This window comes from Schistocerca cancellata, chromosome 2 (assembly GCF_023864275.1).
Source record: "Schistocerca cancellata isolate TAMUIC-IGC-003103 chromosome 2, iqSchCanc2.1, whole genome shotgun sequence".
Classification (NCBI taxonomy): Eukaryota; Metazoa; Arthropoda; class Insecta; order Orthoptera; family Acrididae; genus Schistocerca; species Schistocerca cancellata.
This window is the reverse complement of record NC_064627.1, coordinates 910,652,034-910,670,726: the sequence shown is the minus strand read 5'-3', so window position 1 is coordinate 910,670,726 and position 18,693 is coordinate 910,652,034. Positions and strand designations below refer to the sequence as shown.

At 36.8% G+C, this 18,693-nt stretch overlaps 1 protein-coding gene across 1 annotated transcript in view; it reads left to right on the top strand.

Annotated features, from left to right (window-relative positions):
- LOC126148753 (oxidized low-density lipoprotein receptor 1-like) overlaps positions 1–18,693 on the top strand; it is a 102,757-nt gene that overhangs the window by 42,986 nt on the left and 41,078 nt on the right. Inside the window, exon 2 of the mRNA XM_049915774.1 lies at positions 6,209–6,293. Within this exon, the coding sequence (XP_049771731.1) occupies positions 6,224–6,293 (70 nt within the window). The 5' untranslated portion in view covers positions 6,209–6,223. The remainder of the gene's footprint in view (positions 1–6,208; positions 6,294–18,693) is intronic.

Here is an 18,693-nt window from a genome sequence, read left to right as displayed (position 1 = left end):
TATAAAATGATTGCTAGTAACAGAGAATATCTCTTACAAGAAAACAGATAAATGCACAGCAGCAGCATCCGACATGCGAAATTACAAGTTTTACCACCACTAATTCTGTAAACAGTACATGTGTCAAGCAGATGTATACACGGAGATTCCAGTGTCTTACAAACACCCATTGCTAACTTAGAATCATCTTAGTTATGAAGCTGAAGTCTCGATTTTACACCCAAGATGTGACAGGGGAATGGAGTACATCACATAAATCTTCGTTCGTTTAGAGGAAAGTGTCGAAAGAGGATGGTCACGTTTCATCACACATGAGATGGAAGTCCTCTGATGACCAAGAGGTTTTCTGTTAACGATGACAAGTAGACAGTGCTCTACATAACATACAGAACATGTGGTTGTATACGAGTTGAATGCAGACTATGTCACATGACTGATACATCCTGACAGAACAGCGGAAAAAATCTGTAAGCGTTGACTTGCAATAGAGGCTGTGTCCCAAGGTTCCATCTGTTTTCCTTTGCACCAAAACATCAAGGAAAGGTGAAGTACCAACTTTTTCCACATCCATTGTGATGTTTATAGTTGGATGGAGTGAATTTAAATGCTGAAGAAACGTAGGTAGAGTATCAAGTCCATGTAGCCATACCACAAATGTATCATCTACATACCACAGAAAACAAGAGGGTTTGACAGTGGCTTACTGTAGTGCTTTTTCTTCAAAGTCCTCCATAAAATAATTGGCCACCATAGGAAAAAGAGGGCTTCCCATGGCGACACAGTCTACTTGTTCAAAATATTGGTCATGAAATAAGAAATATGTTGAAGTAAGCAGGCATATAAATAATGCCACAATGTCCTCCTGAAATGTGTTGCTAATGAGCTCTAAAGAGCCCTGAAAGGGTAAGTTTGTGAATACAGGCACAACATCAAAACTTACTAAGAAATCAGCCAATTGCAATCCAAGAGTTTTCACATGACCTATGAAACCTTCAGAGTTTCGAATATGACACTCACACTTGCCCACGAGAGGTCCCAATAGTGATGTCAAATATTTAGCGACAAAATAAGTAGGTGCTCCTATGTTACTCACAATGGGATGGAGGGGCACCTCATTCTTATGGATCTTAGGTAGGCCATAGAGTCTAGGAGGAACTGCAGCCTGTTGACTCAAACCATTGGCGACTTGCACTGGAACTGAGCCCTTGCTGATGAGTTCCAAAGTCTTTCTGTGGATCCTACCCATCGGATCAGTTCTTAATTTACTGTATTCAGGATCGTCAAGCAGTTTGTATATCTTGCTGTTATATTATGTGTATGAGAGAAGCACAGTATCATTTCCTTTGTCAGCAGGTAAGATCAAACTCATCTCGGGGTTGAACTGCACGTGTCGCTTTACACGCCCTAAATCAGGGTTAAATTGGTTAAATTGTCTGGCTCATGGCAAGTTTGCTAAATACAAAGTTAATATAACATATAATAACAGTAATAATAACATTGGGAACTAAATTAATGACCCATAAATGATGTAGGCCACACAGTTGCGATTTGGTTTATAATGTTTATTCAGAAAGAAAACTAATAGTGAATGTGGCCATTTTAGAATTATTATTACACTCGAGCACATGTCCATTTGACACAGTTTGAACATTCACAATTTCATCCCAAAACACAATATTCCACCTTGATATTTAGACGAAAAGTTAGAGTTCACTCCAGGCATGCGGCTGCTCACCGCTCAGAGACTGTCCCATGATACCACACAACATGAAATTTTCTAAGTCGTTTCAATTCCTAGCTGCCTAAAGACTGACTGTCCGCTTTTGCATCTCCATCCGAACTGTCCCCTTTGGTGTCTGGACCAGAACTGCCCTCTGCCTGTCTCCAACCGCGTTTCTTGCACGCCGAACACCTTCACTCAACTGACTAGTGCAGTTCCCTTTCCTGAAGCTGTCCATCTGATTGGCTACAGCTTATTCTACATTACTCTACATTTTAACATAGTTAAATAATCAAAGCTTGACCACTTCCATGTTCTAAATAAAGTAACAATAATATCAATTACATAATAAATGTTAAATTCTTTTACATAAAACCAATACAATTTCCTTCTTAACTTTGAACGTCATGGCCAGTAGCCTTGCACCAATGTGCTTTCTGATAAATAAGAACAAAAGTCACTATTATGCACTAAACATGACAGCAAATATTCTATTACCTAATGATTCAATAAGGTGTCATGTGTCATTTTTCAATGTGTTTTTTTGTGGAGGAAATGATGATCTGATGTTTAACTGAAAATACTGATAATATAAGTTTACTATATCTTTTAAACAAATGAAGTTACAGAGTTGATATTTACAACGTTTGTCATTTTAATTTTGCAATTCTATATGAAATGTTGATCCTTAGGCTCGACCAAAGCATTCAGATTTTAGCATTCAGGTCTTTGTTACAAAACTTGTCAATTTCATTTTAACAGTAAATCCTAAACTATTATAGATATGATCAATATTCAGGTTTTATTGGGATCACCATGAAAATTTGTGGAGGATGGCACATTAAATTTACTGTGGCTTGATTCCCTGAATTACTACAGAATTAAATAGTTTTCATAAATGTTTCCCTTTATGACTGATCTCAGGTCCGCCATATTTAACACTGCTATGCTTCCCTGGTTTTCCTTGTGACTTAGGTTCTCTTCTGTCCCACTCGCACATTACAGTGCTTAGGCCTCAATAGACAATAGAAGCCTGTTAGTTTACCCATCTCTTGGTGAATCTGTGCCCTTTGTGGCAAACAGTCCTGGACGACTGGGTTTGTTTCACAGTTCCTGAAGGCTGACTCTTTTGGCCATATACTTAAATGAGAGCGAAATGCTCATTAACTCAGATCCTTCTCTAGCACTGAAACTGTAGTGTCATCCAAAGTCTTTTAAAACTTTTAAATAACAATGGAAAGGAATTTTATGAAGCCTGACAGAGGAAACCTTTCAAAATTTCATGCATTTATGTTTTACGCAAACATCATTCGGTAACAAATTCAGACTTCATCTCTCTCTGCTGGAATTGTGGAGTGTGTAGTCCCTCCTTTTCTTTTCTCCCAGTAACTCACCGAAAAATCTTAACACAAGCTTTAATAAAAAAAAAAAAAAAATGTGATTCTAGCATTACTGAGGATGAGGAACCGGGGAATATAAATCACTCACGAGCTTCACTTTAAGTTTGCATTTATTGCAACACAGCCAGTTAAAACACCAACAATTACATGTTGCAATTGATTAGGTAGGTCACAGCTATACTGACAACAATGTACACAAAACAGATTAAGGCTTACAAATTTAGAAATTTTAAATTCCACGAAAATTAGGGAATAAACAGTTAAACTGGAGAACAACTTGGCTCAGATTTGTCTGGTATACATTATAGCACTGAAACATCTTTTGATGAGATAAATCATAGAACATGGAGAACTAAGCAAATTCATGTGTTACAAGAAACCTGATCAGTTAGTTTAATTTGAGAGTGAAATTTCAGTGGGCTTACTTAAACACTAAATAAGACAGAATAAATCTAGCACCCATTAAAAGGGGCATATATATTAAATCATGGAAATAGCACAATAAATTTAAAGCTATCATAAATATATATAAACAGGCTTCTAACTCAACTTTGTTTCAACCTGAACAATTCAGTATATAAAAGGGGTTACAAATTATTCTTAAAACCATCACTTTGGAATCACATTGGCCGTGTAAAATCAACTTAATAAACTCGACCACAATAAGTTACTTTCTAGAGCTATATAAAACTATCATAAGATCAAAGGAATACTACTGGACCAGCGCTGACCTAAAGCTAGCTTGAGGAATTAAACCCCTTCCTAAGGCTGAGGCAGGTAAAGAAAGGCTAAGATTGACCTCTAAAAGGTGCTAAACTCATTAATTAGAGCGATTGGTTGAAGAACAAACAGGTCACAATAGAAATCGTAACAGACACCAGGAGCCGGGCAACTGTAATGGTATATAGCAGGCGGAGGGGCCCTACTGTTTTGGGGTGGCATTATTTGAGGCCGACATATGCTGGTGGTCATGGAAGGTGCCGTAACAGCTGTACGATGCTTAAATACCATCCTCCGACCGATAGTGTGACCATATCGGCAGCATATTGGTGAGGCATTTGTCTTCATGGACAACAATTCATGCCCCCATCATGCACATCTTGTGAATGACTTCCTTCAGTATAATGATATCGTTTGACTAGAGTGGTCAGCATGCTCTCCAGACATAAACCCTATAGATCATGCCTGGGATAGATTGAAAAGGGCTGTTTATGGATGATGTGACCCACCAATCACTCTGAGGGATCCATGCCGAACTGCCATTGAGGAATGGGACAATCTGGACCAACAGTGCCTTGATGAACTTGTGGATAGGATGCCATGATGAATACAGGCATGCATAAATGCAAGAAGTCATGCTACTGGGTATTAGAGGTACCAGTGTGTACAGCAGTCTGGACCACCACCTATGAAGGTCTCGTTGTATGGTGGTACAACAGGCAATGAGTGGTTTCCATGAGCAATAAAAAGGGAAAAATGATGTTTATGTTGATCTCTATTCCAATTTTCTGTACATTTTGCAGAACTCTCATAACCGAGGTGATGCAAAACTCTTTTTGATGTGTATATTTGCCAACTAAAGACTCTCAACCCAGAAGTTTTAACAAAATTAAACACTGGCCATGAAAGCTTTCATTATATTATATTCACAACTTTGTTTGACTGATGGAATCCATGGAAAACCTACACTGGCTGACTCCTGAAGACAGCCTCCTCCACATCACTCTCATAGGGACCATTGAAACACTAATTAGTGTGCACAGAGTCATTCTTCTTGCATTCCATACATCAGTCGAATAGAAAAAAGTGTTAATACAGGGCATTCCAAACACCCTAATACAGGGTACAACTGGAAATACCTTCTTCCATGCACTTCAGCTATTTGCAGAGTATGGACATACACATAGATGTGAATGTACAATGGGAAAAAAAAGACCTTGAAGAACCAGTACTAAGTGATGAAATTAGAAATGTACTACAGCTGCCTACATGTCACTCCCACAGGGACTACTGGTACAGGATTAGACTATGTAATTTCTTAGACTTTCCCAGCGATTCGGTGTTATCTTGTGGGATCGGTTGTACTGCCTGTGGTCTCAGTCGTCTCAACATAATAATATGATGTTTTAACTTGGCGTATTTGTCAGGTGCTTCCTGTGACTGATTGACAAGCTGACTGTGTTCCATACCTATGCCTGGGTGGTGTCCAGTGTTCCCTATGCCATCCATGCCCTCTGCGGCTGTTTCTGGTGGCACTATTTGTCTCTAGGCATTCTGTCTTCCACCCATGACCGTTTCCATGGTTTTCCCTGGTGGCGGCCATATCAAAGTGTTCTCTACTATGTCTGCACCCACCAGATGCATTACTACCACTATCGACATGCTGCAGACATTTCTTATGCTGCTGGCGACCACTTCAGCTTTCTGTCATCTCTCTGTCATTTTCCTGTTATTGTGGGTATGGTACATGCCTAAAAGGTGCACTTCATGCAAATTAGGCTGCTGTGGGAATTGTGTATTCTGTTCATGCAAGCCAAAGCAATCTCTCGTGGCAGTGACCACCATGTGGAATTCTGTACTATGCCTGTGTCTGCTCCAAAACCTGGGAACAGGCACAGAATGCAACTCCAGAGATTGCTGCGGCATGCATGGAAAGAATATGCAATTCCCAAAGCATCCTCGTGCACCACATAGGTGTGTACTGAACCTATAATGCCAGGAGAATGACAAGGGCATGACAGAAAGCCAAAGCAGTCTCCAACAGCACAAGGAATGCCTGCACCATCATGACAGTAGTGCTAGGAACACACCTGGTGGGCGTGGACCTAGCACAAAATGGTATGGCATGGTTGCTGCTACTGTGAGCAAATAATCATTGAAACTGGTGGTCACTGATTAGAGTGTGTCATGATTTTTACAGCAGCTGTTATTTGGTAACTTAATTTAAGCAGTTCTGTTACTTTTTTGCTGATTAATAATGCTGCATACCATTTTTGCTTTGTCCTTTAAATATATTTCCTGGAAATATGTTATTAAAGTTATGGGTCAATAAAGTACATTATTTTTATAGTTAGTTCTTTGCTTTCAGCCATCTGAAACAGCAATGGTCTTCTTTTCAAGAATTCATATCTGGCTTACACTACTGGTTGCCATACCTAGTACAAAATCAAATGGTAAGTCACCCATGGATTATATTATAAATATATTTGGTGGTTGACTATATGTAACATATACAGTGAAGCTGTTGTTCCTTAATGAGCTCCAGGATTAATTGTTTTGTAAATGTTCACCCACTCATGGACACTGCAGGCAATGGGTGATGGAAGGTTTCTGTTCCATTGATAATATTTATACTATGGTAGCAGTATTCTGACAGGAAAGTTTTTAGAGATATTTGGAAAATATGTTTATTAATTATCCCTTTCAAATTTGAAGGGACTTTTTCTAGGATTTTTGGTCCTGTTTATGATGCCTTTGATTTGTATTTTGTGGCACTGTTTATGGGCTTGTGGATGAGGTTCCATTTCCTGGCGTTGTAATCTACCCTCCCTCCTTTTTTGTTGTTACTACTGTTATCAATGATAAAGTCTTTTCAATAAATATGAGAGGAGTAAGATTTACAATAAACTTATTACTTATTGTCTTTTCTCCCAGCTGGTTCCAGATCTCCATGTCTGTGGGTCTGATTCTTGAAGCAGAAATTTTCACAAAGTAGGTTCCCATGTTCCAATTGATGTAAATAAATTTGATAAATGCCTGTGCAGATATTTTGTTTTTTGATGTTTATTTGCTTCACATTTTACTAGGCCTATATCACACTGGCTTTTGAATTTTCACACTAACAAAGCTGAAATTACATTGTTGTTGTTGTGGTCCTCAGTCCTGAGACTGGTTAGATGCAGCTCTCCATGCTACTCTATCCTGTGCAAGCTTCTTCATCTCCCAGTACCTACTGCTACCTACATCCTTCTGAATCTGCTTGGTGTATTCATCTCTTGGTCTCCCTCTACGATTTTTACCCTCCACACTGCCCTCCAATGCTAAATTTGTGACCCCTTGATGCCTCAGAACATGTCCTACCAACTGGTCCCCTCTTCTTGTCAAGTTGTGCCACAAACTCCTCTTCTCTCCAATTCTATTCAATACCTCCTCATTAGATATGTGATCTACCCATCTAATCTTCAGCATTCTTCTGTAGCACCACATTTCAAGAGCTTCTATTCTCTTCTTGTCCAAACTATTTATCGTCCATGTTTCACTTCCATACATGGCTACACTCCATACAAATACTTTCAGAAACGGCTTCCTGACACTTAAACCTATACTCGATGTTAACAAATTTCTCTTCTTCAGAAATGCTTTCCTTTCCATTGCCAGTCTACATTTTATATCCTCTCTACTTCAACCATCATCAGTTATTTTGCTCCCCAAATAACAAAACTCCTTTACTACTTTAAGTGTCTCATTTCCTAATCTAATACCCTCAGCATCACCCGACTTAATTTGACTACATTACATTATCCTCGTTTTTCTTTTGCTGATGTTCATCTTATATCCTCCTTTCAAGACACTATCCATTCCATTCAACTGCTCTTCCAAGTCCTTTGCTGTCTCTGACAGAATTACAATGTCATTGGTGAACCTCAAAATTTTTATTTCTTCTCCATGGATTTTAATACCTACTCTGAATTTTTCCTTTGTTTCCTTCACTGCTTGCTCAATATACAGATTGAATAACATCGGGGATAGGCTACAACCCTGTCTCACTCCCTTCCCAACTGCTGCTTCCCTTTCATGCCCCTCAACTCTTATAACTGCCATTTGGTTTCTATACAAATTGTAAATAGCCTTTCGCTCCCTATATTTTACCCCTGCCACCTTCAGAATTTGAAAGAGAGTATTCCAGTCAACATTGTCAAAAGCTTTCTCTAAGTCTACAAATGGTAGAAAATGTGTTCCAATATTTCTGCAGAATCCAAACTGATCTTCCCCTAGGTCAGCTTCTACATTACATTGTTCTCCCAAAATACAAAAATTCTGATCACATCAGAGGCATTCCCACTACTACTTCCTCACTCTGTGGTAATAACGATATTCCAAGGGACTTGCGAATTTTCTTGACAAAAGAATTTCTATTAATGTATAAATGAATGCAGAAATAGATGTATTAAACAATGCCATAGTGCACAATTACTAATAATAATTATAAGTGTGCCAAATGTTTCGTAATTTCAAATGTTTCTAAACTGTACATACAGAGCTAGTACATATCGATTGTAACAATGAAAACAAAGCAAATCGATTTCATAGTTTTTAGCTTGAAATATAACATATTGTTTATAAAATTATATGAAATTTTTGAGATAAACAGTTGAGATAATACTGACCTGTCCAAAGTTCAAAAATTTGTTCTGGTATCGACTACTTCTGTTGAGGAAAAGTGATGCTAGAGGAGAGTGTCTCTTTGCAATATCCCCCTCACAAAATTTGGAGACAATGTCTTTACAATATTTTGTGATGTACTATTAGGTGTACCAAATGGTGTTCAAAATCATGCCAAAAGATAGAATACAGTTGTATAGAAGCATCTGATACATAACTATTACAATAATCAGGATAAATACAGGTAAACAGAGTCATAAATAGCTTTGAATGATGACATTATGGAGTAGCTTGAGGACTAAAATCACTGTGTGAAATCAGAAATGTATACATCTTGTTCAACTGTCTATACTTCCACACTATTTGCTAACTGTTCATACAAACTAACCTACATACAAAGAGGCCTAGAAGAATCATTTGCAATTGATAAAAAGTACATACTGATTTAAAGTTACATAATGTATTGGGAAGTTAATCCCCCTACTTGAAAAAACATACTATTATGTGAAATAACACTATCCAGCCGGCCAGAGTGGCCGAGCGGTTCTAGGTGCTACAGTCTGGAACCGCGTGACTGCTACGGTCGCAGGTTCGAATCCTGCCTCGGGCATGGATGGGTGTGCTGTCCTTAGGTTAGTTAGGTTTAAGTAGTTCTAAGTTCTAGGGGACTGATGACCTCAGAAGTTAAGTCCCATAGTGCTCAGAGCCATTTGAACCATTTGAACACTGTCCATGCCATTGATGATTTTTCTAAACAAATAGTTCCATGAATTCTCCATACAGGATCATTTCTTGGCTAACAATTTACAAATCTCAGTCACAACACTGATGTGGTTGACAGTTGCTTGTGCACATTAACCAGCACCTATGATCTCTTGTAAGCCAACTGGACCAACAAGGGTACAGCCATTCAGCAGTGTGGGAGTGGATCCACTCACATCTTTCAGTTTTCTCCCTAGATTTCTCCTCACACACAGCAATGGGTAGGTTACTTCCTGTCCAGCATTCACATCAATCCTGCAACAAGCTGGCCAACAGAGGCTGCTGCGGTGGGCCACATGGCTTGTGCACATGACACTGCATCTGCCGCACCACCTATTTGAGCCCTCCCCTTTGTAAGTTGTTCTTAATAATTCAATGAATGTTGTCCGGTGACATACGTCTGACTGGAGAGAAATCATGCATGGTGTTCCCCAAGGCACAATCTTAGGTCCACTGTTGTTCCTCATAAATGTAAACAGTCTTCTGTCTAATATACAACAAACAGAAATACTTCTTTTGCAAATGACACTAGTATTGTAATCAGTCCTCACATACTTACAGAAACAATGGTAAATGGAGTTCTTAAAAGTCCCAAAATTGACTGGTTTTCACTGAATGGTTTCACTTTAAGTTTAAAAAGACAGAACAAATTTAGTTCTGGACATCTAGGGGTACAAAATCAATGGTATGTGTAACACATGGTGAGGAAATAATAAGGAGGATGGAAACTTTAAATTGTTAGGTGTCCATACTGCTGATAATTTAAATTGGAAAAAGCACATGTTGGAACACTTAAAACAATTTAGTTCAGCCACATTTCCACTTAGAATTTGGAACAGAATGACCTCCTCAATACTAACCAGCATGGATTTTGAAAACATTGATCATGTGAAACCCAACTCACACTTTTCTCACACAACATCTTAAAAGCTTTGGATCAAGGCAGTCAGGTAGATGCAGTATTTCTCGATTTCCAAAATGCATTTGACTCAGTGCCACAACTATGCCTATTGTTAAAAGTATGATCATATGGGGTGTGAAGTGAAATTAATGACTGGTTTAAGGTCTTTTTGGTAGAGAGGACACAGCATGTTATCTCAGATGGAGAGTCATCATCAGATGTAGAAGTTACTCCAAGTGTGCCCCAAGGAAGTGTTTTGGTACTTTTGCTGTTCATGTTGTAAATTAATGACCTTGCAGATAATATTAATAGTAAACTCAGACTTTTTGCAGATGAGGCAGTAGATAATATTAATAGTAACCTCAGACTTTTTGCAGATGAGGCAGTTATCTATAATGAAGTATTATCTGAAAGAAGCTGCATAAAGGTTCAGTCAGATTTTGATAAGATTTCAAAGTGTTGCAAAGATTGGTAACTTGCTTTAAATGTCCAGAAATCTAATACGTGCACTTCACAAAATGAAAAAACATAGTATCCTGTAACTATAATATCAGTAAGTCACTGCTGGAATCACCTAACTCATACAAATACCTGGATGTAACAAAATGGAATGATCACATGGGCTCAGTCATGAGTAAAACAGGTGGTAGACTTCAGTTTACTGGTAGAATAATGGGTAAGTGCAATCAATCTACAAAGGACATTGTTTACAGAACACTCATGGAGCTGGCTCTAGAATATTGCTCAAGTATGTGGGACTCTACAAAAGAGGGGATACTGACTATCAGGGGATATTGAATGTATACAGAGAACGGCAGTAGGAATGGTCACAGATTTGTTTGATCCTTGGGAGAGTGTGTAACGGAACATATTAAAGGCTTTACTGTACCGAAGTATGCGATACCCTTCAAATTCAACCAGTTTAACGAGTATTTATGATTATAGAAAAGTTATTGTGTATGTTAACAATGATTGCATAACATGTCTGCATAAACAGTCAACCCATTAAATTATACTGAGTAACTGACCCACACAAAAGTTTATATCACTTGATCACTGATACAGCAAATGTCATCATGTAAAAACACTAAGTTCATCTTAAATAATTAATATGAAGTACGAAAAATAGTGGCCAACTTAGGTATTTTGGATCTCCTTAAATAAAAATCACCCAGTGAAACCTATTTGTTCACTAGGAGCGTTTTCACTCAGTATTCACGTAAGCAATCCTATTTTAGACGAAAACCAATGTAATTCTTAATAATTCATGTTATTTACTTATTTATGCAAATTAGAGAAGTCAATTGACAAACTTCTAAAAAAACGGCCTTTTCGTAACAAAGAATTATTCTGTCAAGTCAACAAATCTGTCTGTCATTTTAATAACATGTTAAATTATGTCACTCGATGCAAATTAATAACTTTTCTGCACAAATTATGATAACAGATGTACATGTGACTTGTAAACTATATCTCTTTTTAGTAGTTCTTTGACAATGTTATAAATACAAGCAGCAAGAACGGTCGGGAGGCAGTCGGAATGTCACTTTGGTAAAGTGTGTTTGTGTGATATTGTTTGAGGTGGATAAACAATGCTAAGAACTTGTAACGGAAGTGCTACTTTGTGTTGAGTCATGGTCTTTGGTGGATAGTGGAATTAAGATAGCCACCAGAGTAATAAATATTTGAAGTTTACATATTTGTTGGTTTCGCTCGTTCTTTATCATCAAAAGCACATAAAAAATGCGGGACCTCATGTTTTTAACCCTAGACAACCAGATGTAGAGCCAGCATCAGCATTGAGAGACAGCAGCGATCCAGCAAGTAGCAGCGATTACCACAACACAATGCATTTTAATGGCGCCAACCTAACATCAAGTGCTAACAAGCTCTGTAAATGGGAGTGAAATAGTGCGATTATAGCAAGTAGCAATATCTACGACCAGGCGACCATTACAAAAGTGGGGGCTCAGCCGGGATCTTTAAGTGCATCGATGATAATAGTACAGCGATAAATTTCGTAAGTGCTTATCATTCCAAAAAAAAGCTTATTTGTGCAGTGTGGCAACAGTGAAAATATGTCAAAAATAAATCAATAAATAAAGTGTGTTTGTGGGACTACGCCGCTCGGAAGATTAACGTCTGGATTATGTCAATGGAATTCATCAATCAAGACTTCAGCTTCGATAAAACCGAATAGAAGTGAAGAAAGCCAACAGGAACACCCATCACGACATCTTAGCATAGCTACATATAGCAAGGTATTTTGTTGTTGTTGTCATTTAAAATAATTATTAGTTAACATGTCTCTACCTGAGAGTGATGAGATCGTAGGAAATGTAAAAATTGAACCAGGGGATGGTGAACAATTAAACTTAACAGAGTGGCTAGCAGGGTTTGCAACTCAAATAAGCTTACAACTTAAACAATCAATTGAACAAGTAAGTTTGGATTTTAAACAATCAAGTGAACAAGTACGTTTGGATGTTAAACAATCAAGTGAACAAGTAAGTTTGAAACTCACAGATAGACAGGATAAGTTAAGTTTGGATTTTGATCTATTAAGTACTCATCTCAATGAGAAGTGTGAGGAAATTAAAACTACCCTCAGTAAGGACACTAGAGAACAGTTGATACACTTCAGAAAAGAATTTCAAGTTAAAGTTGAAAGTTTAAATGAAAACATACAAGCTAACACAGACAGCATTGCTGTCATCTACAACAGAGTAGATACTGAAGTTGAAAGATTAGATCAGAGAATAGACAAAACTTCAGAAAACCTTAAACAAGAATACAACCTGTATACCACTAATGTAAATACAAAAGTAGAAAATATACACACTAAATATACACAATTGGAGGACGCATTGATGTCCAAACAAACGATTTACCATCAAAATACAATGTATGGGCACATCCAAGTGAAATGCTTTCCTGGTGAAAATCTGCACCCTATTGACTTTATTCACCAATGTAAGGATATGTTTGTTGTAGGAATGTCAGATAACATAAAAATTAAGTTAGTAAAACGGTTTCTAGAAGGGGAGGCCCTATCCTGGGCAAATGAGAATAATGATTCTTGGAATACTTTTGAAGAGTTTGAAGCTAAATTTATTTGCAAATTTTGGTCACAATCCATACAAGCCAGATTAAAGTCAGAATTTCTAAATCGACCAGTGTATAGAGGGAAAGTAGGGGGAATGCAAAAATTTTGCAGAGATCAATTGAAAAAACTTGCTCACTTGAATAACTCTTTTGATATTATGACACAAATTGATGTTTTAAAAAGAAGGTTACCAGAGAGACTGCAGTGGGAATTGGTCCATGGACCAGACGATTCAATGGAAGAGTTCCTGAAATTTGTAGATAGATTAGATAGGGCCTTGGAAAGAGAAAATAGCCAAAGTTTTGGCTCTGGCAACAATCAGTATGGGGGGTGGAACAGGAATGTAAATAGAGATTATTATGGGAAGAGAGACTTTGAAAATTCTGGAAATAATGCTCCAAATAGGGGAGATAGGAGATATGAAAATGATTTCAGAAACAATACACAGGAGGGAGGATGGAGGATAGATAACAGGAATGATAGAAATAGGTATTGGGGAAGAGAACAAGATAGAAGGGGGTTTGCTGAAACTAGTGAACAAAACGACAACTACAAACGGACAGACCGAGGGAACCAGCCGGGAAACGGCGGACAGTCCCACTAGATGTCCGTAGTTTTGGGGCTAGACAATATTATGACAGGACAACACATAACCGGAACTGGAAAAGGAGAGGATACAATGTAAAGAGTAAGTACCATGAAAATACTGATGTTGTTAGAATGAATAAATTAGAATTTAATAAAAGGTTTTGGGATACTATGAGTAAAAACCGTGTTCAAGCACAGGTAGTTAGTGAAAGCGCAGAAGTTGAAGGTATTGCAGAGTTCCATAGTTGGGTTGAAAAAGATACTGGTGTTAATAACAAGTCAGACACACCACAAATAGAATCTATTTTGGGGGGTTTATTTGATAAGAAGGGGGATGACGAAGTGTTTAATGGAGCCAAAGACTCAATTGCTGAGATTCAGATACATGGGGGGGAAACTGAAGATGGGGTTGTTGTGGAGGAGGAGGAAGAAGTAATAGAGGGACATTTAAATAATGATCTTAAATCAAGTGATGTTATTGATGAGAGTGTGGAGGAAGAAATAAAAGTATTTGTAGAATTGAAAAGTGATTATGTGGTAAAGGTAAGTGATGTGACAAACATGGGTAATAATGAGGTTAATTTAAGTGAAATGCAGACTAGGGAAGGTGTATCTGAGGACCAGCTATTGCCTATTGGGAACTATGAAACACTAATCTATGGGAATGGTAATAATAATAGTAATAATAATATTAAAGAAAATATAAAGGGATGGAATGTAAATGTGTGTTTTCAAGAAAAAGGGGAAAAGTTTTTAGAAGTTTTGGGGAACAACTATGGACACTGTATAAACAAAGATGCCTTTTGGAAAGAATCAGCAAAGGTAAGTGCAACCTTGTATCCTACATGGTGGACAAGAATCCGTAGTGGACTTTATAAAAAAGGGGGTGAAAACAGTAGTTTGTTAAGTGACAACACAGTGTTAAAAGGAACAGATGAAAACAAAGGATTATGTTTAAATGTCAATGCCTTGCAAACAGAGAGGGATGTGTCGAAGTGTAGGAAAGAGACATTAGACTTAGGAACTAAAGAAATTGAAAATGATCTATTGTTTAAAATACTGAAATAGACAAAGATGTTGAGCTAGGTTGTCCATATGTTAAAGTAAACATTGACATTTGTCCATTTGAAATAAAAGAAAGCCCACATCCTAATGCGTATAGACTTATCTTTCCCAGATCAAGAAGGTTATTTGGATTAAGAAACATCACTGAATTGAAACCATATAAACATAATTAAGCACATTTCCCTGTTTGAATACAGTTACTTACCCATTTTCCATAAAGCATGTTATCAGCAAAGTTTTTACTGGGTGTGTCAAATAGCAACTACCACTCATCCTACAGACCCTGGAGAAGTTCCAGATCTCTGAGAGAATGTTTTTATATTTTTATTGTCACTATTGAATATTAAATTTTGAGACATCTTCTTTACTTGCAATGGGCAAGAAGGTGACAAACATTTATTACTTTCCTTTTGTATTGTTGAATAGGAGACATACTTGCACCAAATAAAAGACAATGTAAAAATTGTTGTGCAAGACCCATCATTTTGTGACTATTGTGTTCTTAGGCATGAGATTTGTGTACAATTTTCTACAGCTAATCAGATGTTCACCAAGTTTGATGTTTGTGTTATGTTGTGACCAATTTAAGTGTCCAATTTTAGTATTAATATGTTCTTGTACTGTCTTGACTATGTGTCTCAATGGGAGACACATTTTTTAAATATTTCCTTTTTTTTCAAATGCATATTATATTCATACATGTGACTTCTCTAGTGTTTGTGTTTATATATCATGTCCATACATATAATTATGTTCTTTGTTTTCATTTCTTTTATGTGGCTCAAAAAGAGCAGACAGTTGCAATATTTTTCTATGGACATATGACCTGTCCATCTATGTAATATATTTATGTTCCTTCTATTATCTTGATTAATCTGTGACTCAATGAGAACTGACTTTGAAATAATTTACATATATTTTTTATATATCTTAAAATCTCATGTGATATATTTGTGTCTGTTTTTGATCATTTTCCATGTGGCTCACTGGGAGCAAAGATTAAAATTTTTTTTTACTTTCATATATTGCTAAATATATTTTTATTATGCTGTCATACTGAGAGCCATAACACAAAGTGCATTTGAAACAACACAACTAAAATATTTGCAGGAAAAAGTCATTTTGAAATGGTGTAACGGTCATTGCATACATACACATTATGCATAGTAAAACAAAAAAATTATTAAAGTAGTACTTTCCCAAATTTTAACCATTTGACACATTTGTCCTAGTTGGCTAATATCATTAACGAGGGGGGTATTGTAACGGAACATATTAAAGGCTTTACTGTACCGAAGTATGCGATACCCTTCAAATTCAACCAGTTTAACGAGTATTTATGATTATAGAAAAGTTATTGTGTATGTTAACAATGATTGCATAACATGTCTGCATAAACAGTCAACCCATTAAATTATACTGAGTAACTGACCCACACAAAAGTTTATATCACTTGATCACTGATACAGCAAATGTCATCATGTAAAAACACTAAGTTCATCTTAAATAATTAATATGAAGTACGAAAAATAGTGGCCAACTTAGGTATTTTGGATCTCCTTAAATAAAAATCACCCAGTGAAACCTATTTGTTCACTAGGAGCGTTTTTACTCAGTATTCACGTAAGCAATCCTATTTTAGACGAAAACCAATGTAATTCTTAATAATTCATGTTATTTACTTATTTATGCAAATTAGAGAAGTCAATTGACAAACTTCTAAAAAAACGGCCTTTTCGTAACAAAGAATTATTCTGTCAAGTCAACAAATCTGTCTGTCATTTTAATAACATGTTAAATTATGTCACTCGATGCAAATTAATAACTTTTCTGCACAAATTATGATAACAGATGTACATGTGACTTGTAAACTATATCTCTTTTTAGTAGTTCTTTGACAATGTTATAAATACAAGCAGCAAGAACGGTTCTGGAGGTAGTCGGAATGTCACTTTGGTAAAGTGTGTTTGTGTGTTATTGTTTGAGGTGGATAAACAATGCAAAGAACATGTAACGGAAGTACTACTTTGTGTTGAGTCATGGTCTTTGGTGGATAGTGGAATTAAGATGGCCACCAGAGTAATAAATATTTGAAGTTTACATATTTGTTGGTTTCGCTCGTTCTTTATCATCAAAAGCACATAAAAAATGCGGGACCTCATGTTTTTAACCCTAGACAACCAGATGTAGAGCCAGCATCAGCATTGAGAGACAGCAGCGATCCAGCAAGTAGCAGCGATTACCACAACACAATGCATTTTAATGGCGCCAACCTAACATCAAGTGCTAACAAGCTCTGTAAATGGGAGTGAAATAGTGCGATTATAGCAAGTAGCAATATCTACGACCAGGCGACCCTTACAAGTGTCACAGAAATACTGAAGGAACTGAACTGGAAGACTCTTGAAGGTAGATCTAAAGTGTCTCCAGTAAGTCTATTAACAAAGTTCCAAGAACTGGCCTTAAACAATGACTCTTGGAATATACTACAATCCTCCATGTATCGCTCACATGGTGTCATGAGGATAAAATTAGAATAATTTCTGCATGCACAGAGGCATTCAAACAATGATTCTGCCCAAGCTCCATATTTGAATGGAACCAGAAGAAACCCTAAAAATGGTACAATGAGACATACTCTCTGCCATGTACCTCACAGTTGTCTACAGAGAATAGGTGTAGATACAGAATCATTGCAAATACTGGGGAAAAGCAAATCAGTAAGTTGACATATTTTGCATGTTTTCATTCAATAATGTCATATGGAATAATATTCTGGGGTAACTCATTTTCAAGAAAGAAAATTTTCATTGTGCAAAAATGTAAGAACAATATGTGGTGCTCACCCAAGATCATCTTGCACAGCATATTTATTCCCTCTTGAAGTTTGTTGTTAACAACCTGCTACAGTTCAAAATGAGCAATGATGTACTTAATTACAATACACCACATTAATATTGCCTTTAGCACAGAAAATGGTGCACAATGCTGCGACAAAAATTTTTGATTACTTCCTCAGTGATATAAAAGTCTGACAGACAGCAAAGTAAAATTTGAAAATAAACTGAGGAAGTTTCTGTGTCACAACTCCCTCTAGTCCGTAGAAGAATTTCTATTGCTGTAACGTGTAAAAGGTGGTGGGTAGGAATTGCTAACATTTGTAAATAGATACAACCAACTAGTGCAGCAGCCACTTGCCCTCATATTGTGTTCACAATTATTTTCAGGAACTGCTTGTTTCAGTAAGTGGATTGCTTCTATATTAGTAATATTAGTAAGTGGATTGTTTCTGTGTTTGTCTCTGTGTTCTCAACTGTTTGCTTGTATGAGGAAGAAGAACAAACTTTGGTTCATTGTGGCTGCGCTGTTGTTTCTGACTTTCAATAAAATACAATTTTATCTTGTTCCTGAAGACCAAAATATCTCTTGTTATATATTTTTTGTTCTTATGTGTGATTTTGGCATTAGTATTTTTTACTAGACTTTTTGACTGAGACAGAAGATATTTATAAAATGACATTTATGACCCAGTAAAGAGTCATTATCCAACATTTCCCATTCTTATATCTTATGTTCATGCCTGATGGTTGCTAGATTTTGCTAATTTAGGCTTCATTTTCTATTTTTTTTTTTTTTTTACTTTTTCTCTTGTGGTGGTGTGATTTAAAAATAATTTTCTTGGATAGTGGTCTGACAGAGCTATTTCTATAACTTCACTTTTGTACTGAGAAAGGGACCTAGATTTGAGAATATGTGACTTATCTGTGTA